The 22,865-nt window shown below is 34.3% G+C and overlaps 1 protein-coding gene across 1 annotated transcript; it reads left to right on the forward strand.

The window, feature by feature from the left end:
• The first annotated feature begins 1,150 nt into the window (after positions 1-1,150).
• Positions 1,151-18,415, forward strand: LOC138696568 (uncharacterized). The gene is made up of 6 exons (XM_069821697.1): positions 1,151-1,217; positions 2,850-3,006; positions 6,258-6,381; positions 9,080-9,178; positions 13,238-13,360; positions 15,875-18,415. Coding segments are annotated over exons 1-6 (804 nt in total). The 5' UTR covers positions 1,151-1,216; the 3' UTR covers positions 16,175-18,415.
• Positions 18,416-22,865: the final 4,450 nt, after the last annotated feature.

The raw sequence follows: 22,865 nt of genomic DNA on the forward strand, positions 1-22,865 counted from the left end.
GATGATGTGTAATTAAGTTGATATATAAATACATTAAGGTGATATGTAATTAATTAAGATTATATGTAATTAATTAAGGTGATATGTAATTACTTAAATTGATAATAGTTGGGTGAAATATGTAGAAGTACTTATAAGTTAGGTTTACTTTTGCTTATTGTAGGCGTTATTATAGCATAGCTTTTATTTATAGTCCTAAGTTTACTGCAACTATTTCTTTATAGTTAGAAGTAGATTTACGTTTATTTTATTTCATTTTTATTGCTGTAATTATTGTATTATTGTATATTATATATAACTGCCACCGGATGTATACCCAATTGCAGCGCACACACGCACTCGCACTCGCACACACACACACAAATTAATATTTCTAACATTGAGTAATAACACTGTATAATCAAGAAAAGAACTTACCGCCAAAATGTTCACTTTCCTCAAAAACGCAATAATGATAAACGTTTCAACAGTTCAACTTCCAACTGCAAACTAATACATTCCCGTCAAAGAGAGTATCATTTCCTAGTAATTTGGAATGCTTCCGCTAGAATACAATATGTCTCAGGTCATATACCATTCTATTTCATTTTTGTAACATTTCCTCTACTGTAAAATATCTTAAATATGCCTTTTCAAAATGAATTGGAATACTCATTTTTCACACAAATTTGGAACTTCAACGATGGGAACAGGAAAATAGCTTAAGGACCGCAATACTCATCCATCATAAACTTCGTAGTGTTTCCTGGGGATCAAATATCGATTTCATTAAGACTTACAGTTCAACATCCGAGTGATCCAGCAGCTGCTGGATATTAATGTGTACAGGGGATGCCCTGATCTTCATCTTTTCTTGATACGTCACTGATAGCATTTACAAGAAATGATATGAAAATGATAAGGTAAATTTGCACAATCACATTATAAACGTAACTTTTGATCACTGAATAATTATCGCATACCAATTGCATATGCCAAGATAATATCAAGTTAAATGTTATACGTAACTTGAATTGGTGCAAAGGAAGATCTTTCCTTTTTTTATATACGAGTCAACGTCATATTGTTTTCTTTCCTAACAGGAAGAGACTATAATTTAGTGAATCCCCTCTAATTGCAGAGGTACGTATATAAGAATGGACAACCAACAGATTTCTACAGTCAAATGCTTCTGCGCTACTAAGACAAGGAGGAGGAGAAAGAATCGAAAGTGACAAGTAAGTGTTAAGGACTTATTAGGCCTATCTTGATTTCCTAGAAAGTGAGAATATTTTTTTTCTAAATGTACGATTAATTAATAACGCTACTTCACATTCATTTCCGTTTCTCATAAGTATATGGATGGTTTTCTAAGCGTGTGACAGTAACCAATATGCTGTAAGAAATTAGATTTTTTTTTCTTGCATCATTTACGTAAAAACTACTGATCCATTCAGCTTGTTAATTGAAATATATAGTGAAGATTTGTTTTATGGCATGAAAAATCAGTTTTATTATGTTTTGTGTTGTTTTGTATTGATTTAATAATTATTTAATCTACTCTCAAAATAAATATTAAATAATAAATTAATTCTAGAATATTTTAGACTGAATGTTAAGGCAGTATGTCTTCAAACTTATATTTCTCATAATGCGATGCATAGAGCGGAAGTATTGTTCAAACGGAAATGATGCACAAGGAAACTAATTATTGCTAAAAATTGATCCCTCTACTTTTAATGACACTACAGAATGTCGAGTTACACAAAATCAAATGTAATAATTTTATTACACTTAACTACACGAGAGCAATAAATGTTATGAGTTATGACCAGTATGTGTCAAAGTTTCTTTTCACTAGACAAATTATTATTTACATAATTGTGTGTCAAATCAAAAATCTTCAAATATTTAGTTCTCTAAAAGCAATTTGTAAGTAAGTAGTATATATATATATATATATATATATATATATATATATATGTATATCCTATTATTTAAGACATTTGTTCCCTTTCATTTCCGGAATAATACGTTAAATTTATAGCATCAATGGCATTAATGATGAAAATATACAGGCCTGTGTGATGTTTTGAATAGCTGAAACGTTAAAATGATGAAATAGATTGATGCAAGGTTAATAATATAGCACAAATTTCGTTATAAATATTGCAACAATATATTTAAACATTTAAGACAGGTATCGCATAAGCAACTATTTCATTTAATATCACCCCACACACAAGGTAATACAGTTTGTAGGAACATACATCCGTTTTTATTTACCAGATTCTTCGATTGTTTTGGTTTTGAATTTAGTGTTGTGAATGGTAAGGCGAATCTTATGTTCATGTCATAAGTTTATGTTTTCGCATTAATATCAATGTTTTCATTGTGAACGGGCCCTAAGGTTCGCTGCGTGCCCAGGTTTCGAGCAGGAAACCCCACTCGTCCCTAGGCTAGCCTCCTCCGTGCGTTGTCAGCCGGCGTTCAGGGAATGCTGTGGAATGATGACGGAATGGAGAAATGTTGACGGAATTATGTTATGGGGAAAAGGGAGAACTCCGAGAAGAACCACAACTGCGATGTTGTCCACCACATGGCTTTTTCAATTAAAAATCTCAGACTTAACAGGGACTCAAACCCAGACGCCCGCGTGATAGGCTGAGGGTCTGACAACTCAGGTATTGCAGGGATTATAACCGGATAAACTGAAGTACACAAGTAAAGTCAAATGAACCTGCAAACGTACATGAAATCTGACGAGATAGAAGTACATGTAGTTATGGCCTATGTATGAATTTGCCAATAACTGATGCCCTATGTAGAATATATGATTTCACTTTAATGAAGTAATGTATTTGCAACAGTGGCAGCCTCCATGAGTGTGAAGTTCATCGCTGGCCTCGCGCTGTTTTTGATGACAGTTCTCGACATATCTTTAAGCGCACCGACGGGCTCGACATCGGACACACCCATGTGGCACGTTCCTTGCGGAGATACTGAAAATCAGCAATCGAATTTCACGTAAGTATTGGGTTTGTCGGAAATCCACTGATCAGTCCCTCTTATTGCGCTATTGTGGATTTAAAAGTTTAAGTTTATAGCCTCAAATTTAGACCGTTTAATAAAGGGGACCTCAATATTAAAACAGTGCTACGCAAGCTTTCATAAATTTGAAATATGCTGTAATGTTACCGAACTAGGGACACATATTTAGTAAATATCAGAGAAGCTGTAGTTAGAACATATTTAGAAATGTTATTTAATTTCAGAACAGCAAAAAAATGACATTTAAGGGGAGAGGACAGTATTTTTAAAACGTTTCTCCTATTTGATGTAAAATATTATTTTTTTATGTAAAGTGCTCATTGCTATATCAACTCAAACAAAAATAAAAATAAAAAAAAAAATATTTGTGGCCCAGATTTGAAAAAAAAATGTACCCAATGCAGAATTTTACTAAAACTGATATACCTAAGCCACTTTTAAAGATATATTCAAACAGTTTGGGCGGAGTTAAACTACTCACACAATTCAGGTATATTTTTTCGTATACCTTTGCTGTACATTTGTGGTATGTAATATGCATACACAATAAAACCTAGTAGTAGGGGTCGTATGTAAACTACACACTATTGGCTCGGGTTTCTTTTTTAATAAATTACATGTAAATCGAATGCAATGTCAATCAATGTTACAAGCGGCAAGCACAATTGACTTACGTAGTTTCTAAAGGTTATGTTTTATTTAACGACGCTCGCAACTGCAGAGGTTATATCAGCGTCGCCGGATGTGCCGGAATTTTGTCCCGCAGGAGTTCTTTTACATGTCAGTAAATATACTGACATGAGCCTGTCGCATTTAAGCACACTTAAATGCCATCGACCTGGCCCGGGATCGAACACGCAACCTTGGGCATAGAAGGCCAGCGCTATACCAACTCGCCAACCAGGTCGACTAGTTTCTAAAGGGAGAAGAGGGGTATTTTATAATGAATATAAATAATTTATGTAGTGTAGACACTATTTTCATGAATGGCACATTCACATTTTGAACTAAGTATTTTACACAACTGTTTACCATCCATGGAGTATAAAATGGGCATTACATACAGCTAACATGTTGTCTGTTATCCGGGAAAAGATTATACTTATGTTCAACTATTACGATCGATTTCTGACATATGCTATCATCTAAATTTACGACTGAATCCATACACTGTAATTGTGGATTTCAAATGTGCCATCCGTGCTGCAATAAATACTATATGGAGTGATGTCAATATCATTGGATGTAGATTCCACCTAAGTCAGATTAATAAATCTGGTTTGGTAAAGGGATATAAAAGTGATTCTGAAATCGGCAGATGGTTAAAACTTCTGTTCAGTCTACCACTTTTAGACTCACATGTGGTTGGAGACTCTTTTGTATCTGATTTAGTAGCCATTAAGCCACAAAATGAAAAACCAGATAACTTTTGTGACTATTTAGTAGACACCTACAGTATGTAGACGATGACGCAATCTTTCCTCCTTCAATCTGGCAGCTAAAACAGCAAGCTTGCAGTGTGCAACTAATGTCTGTGAGACTTTTCATAATTAGTAGTTTCAACAAGACATTTTACTCTGCTCATCCTGATATTTATAGTTTTACAAGTAGGTTAATTGAATTTAAAAAAGGCATATACGTAAAAATTCAGGAGATACCTACCTACTGCAGTAAAAGATAAAAATAAGGGCTTCTTAAGGAGGAAAAACTATGGAGGGAAATATAAAAGAATTTAATGAGGAGCATATATCCCGACTGGAACTCATTAAGCGAGCAAAATACCACCTACCAATATAAATTATTGGTTAATACGTTACTATTGTAGTATGTTCAAAGGAAATACATGTCATTGTAGCTCTGTGTGCAATTTACATCCTGTTTTTATTACCTCAGTTGTTTGCGTGTGCAGATTACATATCCAAAATTGATGTTTGCAAATTACATGTGTGTAAATTACCTTCTTTTAGGTCATATACCTGAAATGTGTGTGCAGTTTACCGCCCCCGAATAGTTTTTTACATTTTATTTACAAAAGCTTGCTCTACAAACTGTCTGTAATAGAGTTTTGATATTAGTCCCTACATTTGTAAAATAAACAATTAAAATTTAGCAACACTTTTTTTATTTCCTTTTTTGCAAACATATGTATTTTAAAATGAAATCAATTAGCAAAATTCTGTTACAGACAAAAGTTTCCTAAATTATTGTTTATTTAACGACGCTCGCAACTGCCGAGATTATATCAGCGTCGCCGGTGTGCCGGAATTTTGTCCCGCAGGAGTTCTTTTACATGCCAGTAAATCTACTGACATGAGCCTGTCGCATTTAAACACACTTAAATGCCATTGACCTCGGCCGGGATCGAACCCGAAACCTCGAGCACAGAAGGCCAGCGCTATACCAACTACGCTACCGAGGGCGACGACAAAAGTTTCCTAATAGTCTAGAGAATGTGTGTTCTAAATTTCATGCATGTATCTTTAATAGTTCAGAAATTATATTCATTTTTGTCTGGCAATGTAACAAGAAAAGAAGTTACCGAAAACAACAATCAAAGGAGGCGTGTGATTTAACAATCCAGAGCGCAGGAAGTTTAAAAATGGCGTCTCAACATCCGATAAGGGACAAATACCCACAAAATACTACGGAATATATTCCATACTTTTTTTTTTACTTTACTCACTTTTTACCAAAAAAACCGTCCTCTCCTCGTTTACAAAATAGAGAAGTCTAATACAGCATCTCTAAAATCGATTCTCGGTCAGTTGTGATAAAATATTTTAGGACAAAGCAGAAGTTGCGGTTCACTTTGTCTGAAGCAGCTTTTTATTAGATAATGTGAGCTTAATGTTTGCACAGTTACTCAAGCGCTAACATTTCTAGCAATAAGTCCAGAATATCAAGAGTTAAATTCTCGATTGAGTTGTATAAATTTCCCCCCCTTTGGTCCCACATTGACCACAAAATCACTGTGAGTCGTTACTTGTGAATTCCCGTAAGCGTGAGACGAATGAGTCACTGTGCTCAATCGTATATTTAAATATATGTCTGTAATAGTGAACCCGCTACGGTTAGGAAAAACTCTCAATAGGTATAAAATCACTTCTGTACGTCAAGTTACATTCAAAATTCAAGTAAATTTTCACAAGGATAAGATGAATTAAAATAAATCTCTGAATATTTTTTATATAAAACGCTCTAAGATACACTCATTTTTCTCCATTTAGCATTGTGCTGAATAAAAAAATGTGGATTCAACAAATGGGCAGAAGTCTGAGGAAAATTCAACATCAGCTTAACATCACAATGGAACATTATAAGAGCCAAATGTTTAACGAGGTGTATAAAGAGGTAAGAAAAACTAAGGTTGTTCTATGATCCTAGATAAGAAACTGTGGCTGGGTGGTAGTATATGGGTTTCAAATCACGCTGAGAAGTGGATCTGCTGTTTAACAAATAGGCCTAGATGACTTCTCAACAAAGAAACAGGTAGGGTGTATTCGATCCCCAGAAATAGCATGAATTGTGTAATAGTTATCTTTTTTTAGTATTTCGGTTTCTTTCTCCATTTTCATTCCATTATTGTTCTTACAACATAAATTTTCCATAACAGTCAGAAAACATATCTATTTATTGCAAATTATATTACGCAAACATATTTTGAAATATATGAACGTTTTCGCAATTGTTGCGGCATCTTCAGATAGGTTTAAACATAATTAATAATAATAATAATAATAATAATAATAATAATAATAACAATAACAGAAGGAATACCTATTACAGTTTTACAATTATACACTAACAGGGGCACCAATATAATACTAATAATTCTCAAGTGAATTAAAATTGTATGAAAATTATAAGGTCATTAGTTTCCTTCCTGTTTTTAAGTTTGATAAAATTACAAATAGATACATCTAAAATTTAAAATGGTTACAATGTTAAAACATGAGTGAAACTATGTTACAATGTTATACGAGGCGCGTCCATAAAGTAACTTTCACAATCGTCCCACAGCTAGCAAACCATATGTTGCGCGAAGAGACTGCGTGTACGTGATAGAGTAATGTCCTGGCATGGCTTTGATGATGGTTGGCCTCCCACTGCGATCCTCGTCATGCACATTTTGGCGTCTTGCAGTAGCAAAGCACCATACTTGCTCATGACGTTAGGCCCAAAGAACTGGCACAGCTGACGATAAATTTCAATCGACGATATGTCCTATGCATTCAAAAATTTTATCACTGATCGCACTTCACATGCGGCGGGAGCTGGAATAGGAGCCAATGAAACGAAGCTACTGAGAGCACTCGGGAAGTTCCGCTAGCACATGCGCCATGCCAGGACATTACTCTATCACGTACACGCAGTCGCTTCGCGCAACATGGTTTGCTAACTGTGGGACGAGTGGGAATGTTACTTTATGGACGCGCCTCGTATTATACATGTTATTTGTAGAATGGTTTTCGATATATAACATAATTTCACTGATGTTTTAACATTTTAACCATTTTAACTTTTTGAAATATCTATTTGTAATTTTTTCAAACTCATGAACATGATGAAACTAATGATCTACAATTTTAATTCAATTTAAATTAACTTGAGAATAATTAGTATAATATTGATGCTCCTGTTAGTGTATAGTTGTAAAAATGTAAAATATATTGATTTTATTATTATTATTATTATTATTATTATTATTATTATTATTATTATTAAGTATGTATACATGTTTACCTAAAGATGCCATAACAGAGGCGAAATCGTTCATAGGCTATATTTCAAAATAAGTTTTCATAATAATTTTTAATAAATAGATACGTTTCGTGACTATTATTGAAAAACGAAAATGTAATTAATCCTATAAAGCGTATCGGGCTTTTCCAAATATTAAATGTAAAATGACATCTTTTGTCACAATATAGATACCGTCAGAATGCACAACACAAAACTCATTTTCGACCAAAATTGGCTTAGAACCACGGAATTATGGTAACAATTTCATATGAATATTATTAAGTATTAATAATATAATAACTTGGTGTATATAATTTATTTAAGAAACTCTCAAAGTTTTTATTGGCCCATTATAAACATTCAATGTGAAAAACTATTTGTTACACGTTATACATCAACACTGATAGTCAAAATTCTTTCAGCACTCTTAATTTATGCATAATGTAATGCACGCAAAATAGGGTTATATGCAGGGTGATTCACGATGATTTACCGTCCTTTACGGAACTTATTTCCGAAGACATTCTGAGCAAAAAACGTCATATAAACATTTGTCCTAATCTCAATATTTTCAGAATTACACTAATTTGAAGTTGTTTGTAAAATACCATTATTCTTGAGTTTTAAGGTAAAAGAATATTACAGATAAAGAATGAACTATCCAGGAGTATCATTTCTTTAATTAGCTAGTAGTCTAAAGCTAAAAATATGTTGTGAATTCCATAGTTGCTTCGTACAGAATTTTATTTATTTATTTTTTTCGATTTTTAACTACAAAATTATATTTTCTTACGCATTTATCAGAACAATTGTTACAAATCACGCCATTCTTGTAAATTCTTTAAGACTGTACATTAGGATGCATAATTAAACTGTAAAAAATGAAGTTCCTAAAGTCGCATGATTTTAACAATTTTGTGACAAGTACATAAAATCTGCACAGAGCAATTAACAACACATTTTTAGCTTCAGAACATTATATAGCCAATTAAAGAAATGAAACTTCTGAATAGAACATTCTCTAATTGTAATATTTTTTTACCCTTAAAACTAAAGAAAAAAAGTATTTTACTAACAACTTCAAATGAATGTAACTTTTAAAATATTGAGATTAGGACAAATGTTTATATGACATTTTTTGCTCAGAATGTCTTCGAAAATAAGCCCATAAGTGACGGTAAATCCTCGTGAATCACTCTGTATAATACCTATATTACATTATACTGTATTATGTTACGTATTACTATGTATAATATTATATATTATCTCCTTTCTTTATTTTACTATGCGTTAACCATATTTACAGGTCCGACGAGGCGTTGATGATAATCAGTTTGTGCTGAACTGGGTGCCGGGAATGGGAAATGTTCTCATACATTTCAGTAACCGTCCTACCCGATTACAAGTAAGTTACATGAAATAACCTGCAGAAATAAAAGTTTTTGTAATAATGAGAAAAACTTCAACAATTATCACGGATTTAATTCATGGAGTTCACATGATGTCAGTACGCCACACTGAAGGCCTAATACATGTGGAAAGGCAGACGTGATGAGAACAAGGAATGGCAATTAAAGTATCTTATTATTAGAGAGCGGATTTTAGCATATTTGCATGTTTTATTTCTTAGTTGAAAATTACATGCTACCATTATAGGCATATGAATGCGTTTCAAGTTATTTGCAACTAAAGGCCAAGATTTTATAGTTCATTATATGCACATTTAAGGGATTGATACATATTATTTCAGATTTTAGAGCATATAAAATCATATTTTGTTGTTTTTAAGCATTCTAGCACTTAAAAAGAGATTAACAAAAGAAATGGAACACAGAAGAAAAGCCGACATTGGAACATATTAGAGTTATATTTTATTTAGTGCAATCTGACAACATGTACATAGTACACTGTTGTCGGTGAATCAATGAAGCACTCTATAATTAAATACATTGCTGTTGAAACGAGCTTCTTATAAATTAAAGATTCTCGTGAACAATTGAAGGGGTCGCCAGCAAAAGGTGCTATCTAACAAAATCTGAATTTGTGCCAAGATGAACTTCCACTTCCGATCCTCCTATAAATAAGTATAATTCAACCTGAACAGCAGATTCGCTTGTTGTTTCGGTTAATCTTTTCCGAAGAATTTTGCACACAAGACGAGAAAATCGAATAAAAATTATAGCTGGAAGCAGAAGTGAACCTGTGCACCACATTTAGATTTTGTTAATTAGCACTTTTTTGCTGGTGTGATAGAAGTCCCGCGCCGTGACATCGTGGTCTAAGGCATCGTGCCTAGGACTATTATTATTATTATTATTATTATTATTATTATTATTATTATCATTATTATTATTATTATTATTATTATTATTATCACTGTTGGCTTTTAGAGAACCCGCCCTCACATAAGCTCGCCATCGGTCTCTATCCTGAGCAAGATTAATCTAGTCTCTAGCATCATATCCCACCCCCATGAAATTATTATATCTTCTTCTTCTTCTTCTTCTTCTTCTGCCTGACAAGTGTTAGGCCACAATGCCTGTTACGGTCTCACATAAAATTTTCACGCCATCTCTTAGCAGGACGACCCACAGATCTTTGGTCATGTGGTACATAATCATAAATTATTGCCTTTGGGAGTCTACTATTACTCATTCTTTCCAAATGATGTTTCCAACTAGACTGATATTGAACAATGTAATCTAAAACTGGTTGAGTTTTAGTTCCTTTAAAATTTCACAATTTATTTTCAGATCCCATTTCGTATAGCCCGCTGTTCTTCGCATGAATCGCATTTCACAAGCCGTTATTCTGCTTTTATTTGCTTTCCTCAGTGTCCATGCTTCGCTGCCATAGCTGAGCATCGGTCGTGCCAATGTGTTGTAGAGACGTATGGGGTGTGTTTCTGAACCAAGGATGGTTTCATCACACTATTTATAATGCCCATAGCTCTTGTATATTTATTAATTTTCTGTGATATGTCCAATTCTTCAAAAATGGAAAGATTGTAACCTAAATATGGGGAACTATTACAACTTTCTAATATTTTATTAACGAGACAAATTTTACTTTGTATTGGGTATTTCCCAAAATTATTATATATTATTATTATTATTATTGTTATTATTATTATTATTATTATCATCATTTTATCTAATTCTTTATTTTAATCAATTCATCCCTTCAATTTTTCTGTGAAAATATTCCCTCATTATTTTTCAATGTTCCCTCGTTTTACTCATTTGATTCCTTTTTTAATTTTTTTCTATTTTTTCTTTTTCATCTTTCGTTAACTTTATTATACTTTTCATCAATATCTATCTACTCTTCCAACATGACTATTCGGTATGGGAAATGATCGGATATTCGTTCAGTCTAGCACGTCTTCTCTCTTCCTCTCTTCCTCTCATCACGTTCCTCATTTATATCTTTCCGATTGAGCAAGGTTACTACTAGACAATATTTTGAAACCGACTGATTGAATTAATGTGTTATCAGCTCCACCCACATACGTAGGATTTGTTCAAAGTCATCTTATAGAACTTAGTGATGACCAAAGTCCTAAACGCAATAAATCAATTATATAACAATATGTTTTCTTCGATTAACCAATTCAATTACATACGTTGTGTTGAAAGCAGCTGATAAGTACGACAGACTTAGTAATCCACTGGATTGGAACTATTCTAGATATGTGACAAAGTGAGAATTTAGATGTGGTAATGAGTAGGAAGCGGATTTCTAGTTCCTTACTTATCTTGTTTGCTACGTCCTGGACGTATGTTATTCAGTTATCCTTACTTTTCATGTACACAGGATCCTCCTATTAAAGCTTCATAGGACCTAAAATGCGTAAATGAATCATGAATCGCTATAAATGCCTAAAAACTATGTTTGTGTCTGAAAAGCGCCTTTTTGGTATTTTTCGTATATTTAAAATAAAAAATACCGGCACTAAAAATGAAAAAAAAAAACGCCCCAAAAACTACAAAAAAAAAGCTATTTAAAATGTAAAAAAGAATTACCTTACAAACAATGCTCTGGCAACTTCGTTCTATAGTTGTCTTAGAAGGAGACGGAAGATTTTACCTAATTTTCTGAAACAGAGTTCGTTTGGACAGCATGAAAGGAGTGATAGGTTATTCAGATTAGGCGAGAGCTTACAAATTAGTTTTAGCATCAACGTACACGTACCCCAGTTGTACGAAAAGAAACTGACCAATCAGCAATCACTCTTTTTCAGTGATAGAATTTCAGACCTCAGTTCAGTAGCACTCATTATCAGCACCAGTTTTTTGTATTGGGTTGATGCATAAGTTCGTAGCGTTTTTCGTTGCTGTGGTAGCTGTGCCACTATTAGGACCATGCCATCGTTACATATGTTATATTCAGACGGTATTTAGATCCATGTAATTACAAAAATATTCTAATAACTGAAACTTCATATGGAACAGAAGATCAAACAAAAAATACACTATCAGAATTAGTTTGTTAATTAAGTAGAAGAGATCAAATAGTACAGAACGAAGGTACAGACCTATAGAAACTAAATGTGGAACTGTTACATTATGTAATTTCAACAACTATTATTCCACACTCACTAGGACTCAGCCCTGGGCACAACGGGGAAGAACGCAGAACCCCCCCCCCCACATCCTTTTCGCTTACACCGCCTTATAAACAAACACGCAGTAGGACACCGTGCATCAGTGATGGATTTCAAGCGACCAGCGAGTGCCGAAAGTTTGTAAAAGCTATGAAGTGTGCCTTAAACAATCCGTCACTAAGCAATGCTTAACTGAAAGGTCGAGTGGGGAGTTAAGGGGTAGTCTGCGGTGACTCGACTGAAGTATTAGGGTGCTATGCATAGACATTTCGCTAGCCCGCGCTACGAGCGTGCTAAACTAGTCCCGGCTATCGAGTGATTATTTGTACAGGATTCATATCTTATCACATCGCTAACACTAGTTTATGAATACGAAAAATGTTAGTTCGCTGATCATCCATGGGAAGCCCGCGCTAAGAATGTCTATGAATATGGTCCTTAGTGTCTGCACTAGGTTTTTGTCTGTAAATGCCATAACTTTATATGCTTGCGTTAAAATTGCACTTCGTAATTTTTGTTCACTTGACTGTATTATAATCGGATCATAAGCGAAGGACAGTTGAATCTAATATGTTTGGAGTATATTTTTACATTATTCTTACATACAGATTCGCTAAGAATGTCATTATGAAACAATTTAAATCGGTTAATTAACGACACTGTATCAAGTGCACGGTTATCATGGATTGTACTCAGATGCGGCGGAAGGGAACAACCAGTTATAAGTCAAAGAGAAATTTCGACGCACGTCTGACCGCAGTGTCAGTACATGAGTCCCGCTCGCTAGCTCCTAGATCACGTCTGTGACCTTCATCTATATAAATTATAAAATATTGCTGTTATTTGCTATTATTACAGATTTCTGGATACCTGCCCAGTCTACATACAGAACTCCAAACATTTTCCGTCGCAATGGAAGCAGTTGTATCATCGGAAAAGAAACGGTCAATACTGTTCGAAACTAATAAGTATCTCATACAGGTAGGTGTCTGTCATAGTTTTGGAACATTGTTCTTATTTTATTATTGTCGTGTTGTTTAACGTAACTTCATTATGACTGCTGAAGTTTTCAGTCTTTGATTACTTTGTTTTAAATATTAGGTGAGGGAATCAATAATAATTCTAATGAATTCGCCAAGCAACGTGAAATAGCTATTGCCCCAGATAATATATATGTAACAGATTGCTCATCCCTATGTTAAAATCGGCAGCACTTTGAAGAGAACAACCGCCAGGATCGCCTCCCGTCCGTCGTAAACGAACCCGAGATGGCAGTATTGTCGCTAATGCAATTCAAATGGGAGTTATGACGTGACTCTTTATGTAACAACTAGATGGCTGCATAGTAAACCTGACAAAAGTTGTTGCCGACGAAGTCTATAAGGCTGAGCAATCTGAGTATACATGATCTGGGCTATTGCTCTTTAAATTATTACTTCACAAAACATCAATAGAAACACTGGAAATGAGTTTCTTTGAAAATCCTCCTGCTACCTTAAAAACAAAAAAACCTGAAGATGCGCTAAGTTTTCATAATCTCCTTCTGTCAGAGAGTGCGACAATGAAGTTTGCATATTAGTCTGACACTGTGGTCTGGTAAAGTTCACGTACATTAATTAAAAATTCGCGTACTCCGTCGAAGTCATATAATCTTTTTATTTAATTGCAAGAAAATCGTCCATTTGATTTAAAAACTGCAATAGGATAAATCATTCCTTATCAGTTTCTCTAATGATAAGAGTAGAAATCAGAATCGTACGGATAATACTTATTGAGTAAAACAGTGTTAACATGTAGAGGGAAATTATTTTTTCTGACAAATGTATTCATTTGGGACTAATATGGTGTTATAATTTTTCTTGTGCTCTATCCAAGGAATAAGCTGTTCAATTATGCAATTATTACAGTACTTCTACTCTGTATACAATAACTTTGTGGAAATTATTTTAAAATGGAATAATTCAATCTAAATTTAGGTGAATCATTTCCTTGCACTAACCTGACAAATGACAGTCGAACTTCAGCTGACAACCAATCATGATGAACTGTAACGCGTGTAGGCCTATTTGTTAACATCAAGGACCACAGATATTTTGTATCTAATATTATTCTTCACTTAGTCGTGCCCTAATATTATTAGGCAATTGAGTACCAGTTAAAAAAAATAATTTTATGGTAAGTAAATATATGAACTATATACTCCTTCCTAAATTGATTCGTTTAATGCGAAATATATAATCTCAAACTTTTATATTTCCCAATCAAAATACAAATAATAAGTATATAGTGTCAGTCATAAGCTTAGGTGAACGCTAGCTCATTACATTAACATTCTGTAAAAAAATATTTGTACCTACATTTTTCGACAATTTTTTTAATTTGTTGAGAAATAATGTGTCCATTTGAAGGCTATGATGTGAATAAGGAAAATTAAAAAATGAGATGCAGTATGGAAGTTAAATAGCGTTGCAGATTTTCAGAGCGAATAGCTCATGTTATACGTAACAAACACTATAATATATTGGTATAAAGTTCATAGTCTTTTTTTTTTTTTAGAAAAAAATATTTTTTCTCAAATCTTTAACAACCTCCTATTCGGTAACTATTAAGAGTAGGATCGTGATTTTTGTCTATATCGATAGCAAATCTAATAAAGTATAATTTATCTCTCTGTCGTATTTCAATAGCGTGAACGATTCTCGTGTAAATTTAGTTTTAAAAACCTCTAATTTCAAGCCACTGCACATGCCAACAAGTGGCAATGCCGAAGCAGAGAGCAGCTCAACTAGTGAAATACACAGAGTTTGTTGACCTCTTGCATCTGTATTACGAGTAGAGTGTGTAGCGACGATGTTGTCGGACTGCTGAAACTTCAAACTTAATTTTCTAATTAACCGTGTATTTAATCACAAAACGTAATATAGGTTTTCTATTCATTTAAGCGTATCCTAGTGTCTCTTTCAATCAGCAAGATTATTTCACTTCCACCGTGTATAGATATATCGCTATAATCTGGTATGTTGATGACGTCAGAAGAAACTTATCTATTAAATATATTATCGGTAAATGAAACAGCATTCCTTAATTAATGTTTTAATTCAAGTTATCACGCGCCAGTTTATAGCGGGCTTAGTATGTCTACATAAATGTGGAATAGTTGTTGTTTAGTCAACTGTCCAAAGACAGGCCTGAACCTCACAAGTGATACCAATAAGGCACCACTTATTGGGCAACAAGGCAAGGAGATAATGGTGTAGGGTGGCCAGTTCTTCCCCCTCCATTGAATACATCGTCGATTAGCTATTGGTGCATAATTATATAGCATTATGGATAGAATTATCCTCTATATTGTAATTCTTTTAACTTGTTCTTTTTTTTTTTTTTTTTTTTTTTTTTTTTGGACACACAGTCTTTCGTTGGCACCTGCTTTTGACACAAATACTACCCAACTCGAAATTCCTTTGCTTAAATATTAATAACACATTACTTTGTTAGTTCCTGTGCGAGGTGGAATCGGCGCTAGTGGTTCTGCAGATCGCCGTACCGGCGCGAGTATTGCGGTCCTTGATGTCGAATGAGGAACGCTATCCAGCTGACGAAACGCAACGCCTCATTCGAGACTGGGGAATTCTCATCAAGTATAAGGAATACTTGAACCACTGGAGTCTCCTGCTCTCCAAGATGGAGAATCACCACAAGAAACAAAAGGCGAACAAGAAAGCAACTCGAAAACAAAAAACACAAAAAACAAAATCTACTAAAAAATCTCGAAGTAACAAAGCGCGAACCTCTTAACATTGTTACCCTTTTTTCAGTCGAATTACGGTCACAGTAAATTTTTATTACAATGATGATAATCGAATAATGCACAATATTTATTATCCACAGAATGAACAAATGACAACATGATGGTGATATTTATTTATTTATTTTATTTAGCCTATTTACATTTAAATATACAGATTAAAGAATATAATTACAAACAAACAAGAGAAATAGAAATAAAATAATACAAACAATATAAAACAGGAGATACAGTAGTATTACAGTAGATATGGATCTTAAATTTATATATTATTACTCGAAAAAGGTCGTAACTTTAAAAATAAATTCGGTTTATGCTATCCCGATTATGCGATGTATTGTGAGTAGGCTCCGTATTCCAGCTACATAAAGACTGAAGTTAAAGACACATTGGGTATATAGTACGCCGAACACAGGTAATGCAATGGATAAGGATATAAACAAACATGTCGTCGCTCCGTGTTCGTGAAGTACAGTCAACTCCCGACATTCCAAATCTTTACTAGAAAACAGATGCTTGAGCCGTGATGTTCATTTTCGTCGTGATCTTTGCAGTGAATAATAACATGCATTCGTAAGTTACGGAACTTGAACATAGGCTATGCGTATATCAGTTGAAATGATTTTATATTTGCAAGAAATTCTTTCAATAGCACTTGACGTAGTACAAGATATTTCTATTATCTGACATTTTTTCGTGTTTCATTGGGATATTGCATGTCGCTCAACACTAAAAATCCACTAATTTTCTGTGTACTTTTCTAGAAATTCCCTAAAATGTGAATTATTTGATTTATTAATTGGGATGTTGGCACTGAACATCATGATAGACTACACAAATCCATGCTAAACAACCTCGAGTTAATATATTCATAATTTTCAAATTTTGATGGTACTGATTCTTTTGAAATACATTCAATTACACTTTCTGTGTCTTTTGGTATTGCAGTGTTTTTCAGTGTTTTTGTCACTTTTACATTTATTTTACACAATTTATATGTAATGTTGTCTATATTGACAGTGAAAATATTAGTTCAAATCTCCTCAACAATGTCCTGCAATATTACACGCTTGAGCGTCTTATCCAAGGCATTTTACCTCTGCATGAACCTTCAATCAGTCACAAATATGTACTTATTTAAATAATACAACTAGTAAGAGTAGTGAACAATAAGACTACTCACTATGACTGCGTCCCCGATTTTGACTTTCTAGACTTCTAGAGGAAGAGGACAGAGGATACGTAAATTATTTTGTATACGAAAGTACTTGTACGTGCGCTGTGACGTCATATATACTTCGAATCAGGCAACTTCATTCTAATTTATAGGTAGCTGAAATACGGTGCCTAATTATAAATGTATAAATTAGCGAACGTACATTGTAATATAATATTACTTACTTACACTTACTTACAAATGGCTTTTAGGGAACCCGAAGGTTCACTGCCGCCCTCACATAAGCCCGCCATCGGTCCCTATCCTGTGCAAGATTAATCCAGTCCCTACCATCATATCCCACCTCCCTTAAATCCGTTTGAATATTACCCTTCCATCTACGTCTCGGCCTGCCCAAAAGTCTTTTTTCCCTTCGGCTTCTCAACAAACACTCTACATGCATTTCTGAATTTGCCCCTACGTGCTGCATGCCCTGCCCATGTGCAAATGTCTGGATTTAATGTTCCTAATTAAGTCAAACGAATACAATGCGTGCAGTTCTGCGTTGTGTAATTTTATCCATTCTCCTGTAAATTCATCCCTGTGATATACTATTAATAATTTAAAAAGCAACGTCATTTAATTGATCCCTGCTAGTACAAAAATAAAGAATAAATGGTAGATGAATGGATTAGGTATATTCAAAGTCGATGGCATCACGATTTGACGATAACAGATTATGATGTGAAATGACAAAATTAAACATCAACAGCTAGAACAATGTTAAGAGGTTAATTTTATTCTAAACTTTAAAGTTCTAAGAATATCATGTCGAAACATTTAAAACAAATCTAGATTGTTTTGGAAATTGCGAAATGTTTCATTGGAAAGGAATGAGTATTCTTATGGGAAAAGAATTGGAAATATATCTGCCTAAAATATAGCCTGTATTGTTTAACGTTTTTAGTAAGTTAAGTTTACATTATATTTATTTTTAATTTATTTATTTTAATATGAAATGTTACTAATGATTGTTAATTTCACAGAGAATAAAGTATGTTGTTAACTCGTTAAATTTCTTCTTTGTTTCTTAGGCTTCTTCACTCGGCAGTGTTTGTCTTTATTATACATTTCTACCTAACATTAGATAATAACATACGTAATGTAGAGTCAGCATGTCGTCAGGATTCCACATAGGACGACATAGGACTCACAAATGACAATGGAAAAACATTCATACACTAGGAGAGTTTCGAACTCACGACCGTGAAATCCACACAACGACAGGACTACGTCCTTAGCTGTTGTGTAGGTTACATAGCTGCTGCTGATGATGGAGAGATATCTTTGATTCGTTCGTCAGAAACACTACTCAGTTGCAGAATATGTAACTATTGACCCAACCGATTATGCTAATTCTTTCAGAAAGTGTTAATACGCATGTCTACACCGTTATCTATCATTGGTTTAGATTTTCGACCCATATTGGGTACGGCTACTAAGTCAGGTGGTAAAGGTGATGTGGTTTTGATCAAGTTGCACAGTGGAAGCATATAAATAAGCGATGCCGGATCAATTGGAAATCATACACTAACAAACTTATGTTTTTCTGCATGCGACCATAAAACTTTTGACAGATGTGTGTGCAGACACACGAATTTAATATTTTTCGAAGCCTAGGAAACGAAACGGCAATAGCCATTTGGCTCATTCATTATTCCAACCAAGAATACCGAGGTCTTTATGGAGAGGGTGTTTTAGGTCCGTGGCCCTTTTAACTTAGGGCTCATCCAATTAAGCTGCCACCATTTATACCATCACAATGCTAAGCCAAAATTGCCTGCATCTCGTTATCACAGCATGAAATTTCTCACTCTACAGAGTTCTCTTTCTGTTTAAATATTTCATGGCATTATATTATACCGCTAAAATTATAAATTATTAATTTCAAGTGTCTGCACACATATCTGTCAAAAGTATCATGATAAAAATTACAATACCATCGAACTCTTCTAATTTAAAAAAATGCATTAAATTCGTGTGTCTGCACACATATCTGTCAAAAGTTTCATGGTCGCATGCAGAAAATAGTAATATGCGTTACAAGAGCGGTATGTTGACGTTTTCATGTTCGAGGAAAAGATTGAAAAAGCGAAAGAGGAAATTCTAATTAGTTGCAATGAAATCTCCATCTTGGTATCTGTTTAATGACGGCAACTTTGGAATACCAAAATATCTATCTTCAACATTGTTGCTATAAAATGTTTTCTGTGTTTACTATACTCCAGCAGGCCGTGATATACGTCTGTCTTTTTTTCCCCCAGTCTATAAATGCGAACTTAAAACAAACGGTAAGTTTATGTATTGATTTATTTTTCATTTTAATATTTTAACAATATTATTTATATAACATATTGCAGTAATAACATCGGCATCTGGAATCTTGTTGATTTTTTCACGGCTTCCTTAATGTTATTTGCATCAGGAATGCAATAACTTTTGTGGAGTAGTAGACTTTACTTAATTTTTGCAAATATTTAAAAACAATAATTAACAGTGCAATTTAGGTGAAATTGCAGTGGTAAGTTTCCAATTTATAATTATTACTATGTTAAACGTCTCTAAATATAATATGTTAAAAGCCTAAAGCAGTAAAATGAATATTGCGCTTAAGCGGTAAGAAGAGGGAAATTGTTATGTGTGTTACATTGGGAATACTGAATGTGGTATTTCACACTTACTGCGTATTGGTTTTGTGCGGAAAGCAAGCAAATACGCACGATCTCGCACAAACGTAAGTTTGTTAGCCAAGCTTCGTTAAAATAAGGCTAACAGTATGTTAACTAACCTGTTGTTAAAAATTAAACATCCTGTTAGTGTAATAGTGTTTCACCAACCATTTGAAGTCATCATCATCATCATCATCATCATCATCATCATCACAATCTTAAGTGTACTATTATTCCCTCCTCTCCTTAGACGTCTTGACTTCTCTTGACATTCTTTATAGAGAACTCCTACAAAAAACCATTCAGGTTTCGAATATATGTAATTTACGTTATATGAATCTGAGATCCTTGAAAATAGCACCAATGTAAAGAGAAACTCAAAAAGTTTAGTTGTGGCAACTTTGTTTTCCTAGGTGGTAGCACTGCCTCTTAATAGCGCATTTAAAAAAATGGTTTATTCTTCAGGCAAAATGGCTGCTATAGAGGACAGAAAAGATTTCTGTGTGCTTGATTTTCATGTGAACCAGTCGGTTATTACTGTGCAACGGCATTACCGCACGAAGTTTGGTGCAGATCCACTCAGTGGGCCTACAATCCGTAAATGGTACAGTGATTTTAAGGCAAGATTCTTCGCAATGCGGTTGCGATTTCATCCGTACCGACTACAGTATATTACTGCAAGTCCTAAAACCAGAGAACAAAGTGCTACGAAGAAATTTCTGCATAAGTATGCAGACTTAAATTGAAAACGATGATGAATTTATTCGTTCCGTGGTGTTTTCTGACGAAGCCACTTGTCATCTTTCTGGTAAGGTGAACAGACATAACCGCAGAATCTGTAAATCGGAAAATCCGCGTACCTACGTGAAACTTGACTATAGGCTTGATGTGTGCCGTGTTAAGGTAAGGAACTAAACTTTTTGAGTTTCTCTTTCCATTGGTACTATTTTCATGCACCTCAGATTCATAGAACATAAATTACATGTGTTCTAAACCGGAAAGGTCATTTGTAGTAGCCCTGCATTGACGCAAGAATCTGTGTCCAACTGCCTGGTATTTTTTTCCATAGGGGTTTCTGTCGTCCGCAGTGGTTGCTATGCTTGCCATTGGATTCGAGACTGACGGGTTAAAACTCGACCAAAAACGATGGATTTTAAGGGCAATAATAGTCTATAAATACCAAGGAATCAATCGTTGTCGGTCTTCGCAGTCATCATTATCATCGTCATCGTTATCATCATTATCGCCATCGTCGTCTACATCACATTCGTCGCTATCATGGTTATAGTTGTCATTATCATTATCGCCATCGTCGTCGCAGTCATCATCTACATCATATTTGCCGCAATCATCGTTGTCATCAATCATTATTCACCATCCCAAGCGTCGCATTCGACATCACTATCAGTATCTTTGAACACTTTTTGTTATAAAAATTAACTTTAATAGAGAACCGAATAAATTTACCTTGTTTAAGTTCCATAATGTGAATTTATACAGGGACATCCTTTTATTTTTACTTCAATTTTTATTGTACCTGAATTTTTGTATGTACTTCACTCCCACCTCCGCTAATAGTAAACTTCCAAACGTTTTCCATACAGAACCAAGGCCGCGTGTGCGGTCATAGTAAGCAGTACTGAGTTAGTGAGTATAGTACGTTCCAGAAATATGTTCGCGTTTTCCAGTGACGAAAGAGCATTCAATATTGAATCATATTTTCGCACAGATACTGTCGTCCGTTTGCCTACGTCGCATCCCGTTTTCTCCCACTCGCTTCTGCTCGCCCCTTTGTCAAGACTAGTGGCTGGGCTGTCTTAGCTCTTCTCTGAAAACTTTAATTTCTGTCAGGAATTGGACATCTATGTAATATTATACAACTGTTTAAAATAACTTAAATAAAAGGGCCTCGTTAAGTAATAAACTATCACTTCATGTCCCCCCTTTCTACGCCCCTACTATATAACCACTTGGACGGACAGTAGATAGCATGTCTGAGTAATTTTATCTTTTCGGATCGGGCAGAAGTGAAGATTGAACTTACAGTACGTAAGGTACTCTATTATAGAGTAGGTACAGAATTATTTCAACATGAGTTACTAGTACGAAGGCCGAAACTAGTAATTGGAATTAGGTACAATAGCCGATAGTGCGATAATATGCACAAAAGAACTGAAGCCTGTATCGAAATGAACGACCACCATTTTCAAAAATGTGTTTAAATATCCATATTATGATTATTTTTCAATTTAACTTCATTCTCTATATTGTATGCTAATGTGCTGTAGACAGTATATTATACACTGCATAATGAATACGTCCGAAGGATAGCTCAGTTCGTGAGTAAAAACACTTATTGTTAATACAGTACTGTATTTTGATTAAACAAAAACCTAATGAAAATTATCGAACTCAAAAACGCGATATTTCCTAGTTTACGTAAATGGATGAACTACTTTTCTTCCCTCCTATACCTAGTAAAGTGATTTGTTTGTATTTTACTCAAGTATCATCGAACTCCAGTCGTGGAAGGGGGTAGCAAACGGTGTTTCCGGTTCTCAACCGTTAATCCAAAGGTATAGCCAGGTTAATATTAGAAATGTTAGTAAAAATGAAATGATGTCCCTGTACTTTGTGCTAAATGAAATTTGAAAAATTCCACGAGATGCGGCAGCTCATTGACATTCCTCGTGAGCAAACTTGTGGTTTTGTTTGATGTACAATATTCTGGAGAATCCTGCGCATTCTGCAAATTCCCATCCATCCTGAATATTAAGAAACGTTGAGATAGTCATC

This window comes from Periplaneta americana, chromosome 3 (genome assembly GCF_040183065.1).
Source record: "Periplaneta americana isolate PAMFEO1 chromosome 3, P.americana_PAMFEO1_priV1, whole genome shotgun sequence".
Classification (NCBI taxonomy): domain Eukaryota; kingdom Metazoa; phylum Arthropoda; class Insecta; order Blattodea; family Blattidae; genus Periplaneta; species Periplaneta americana.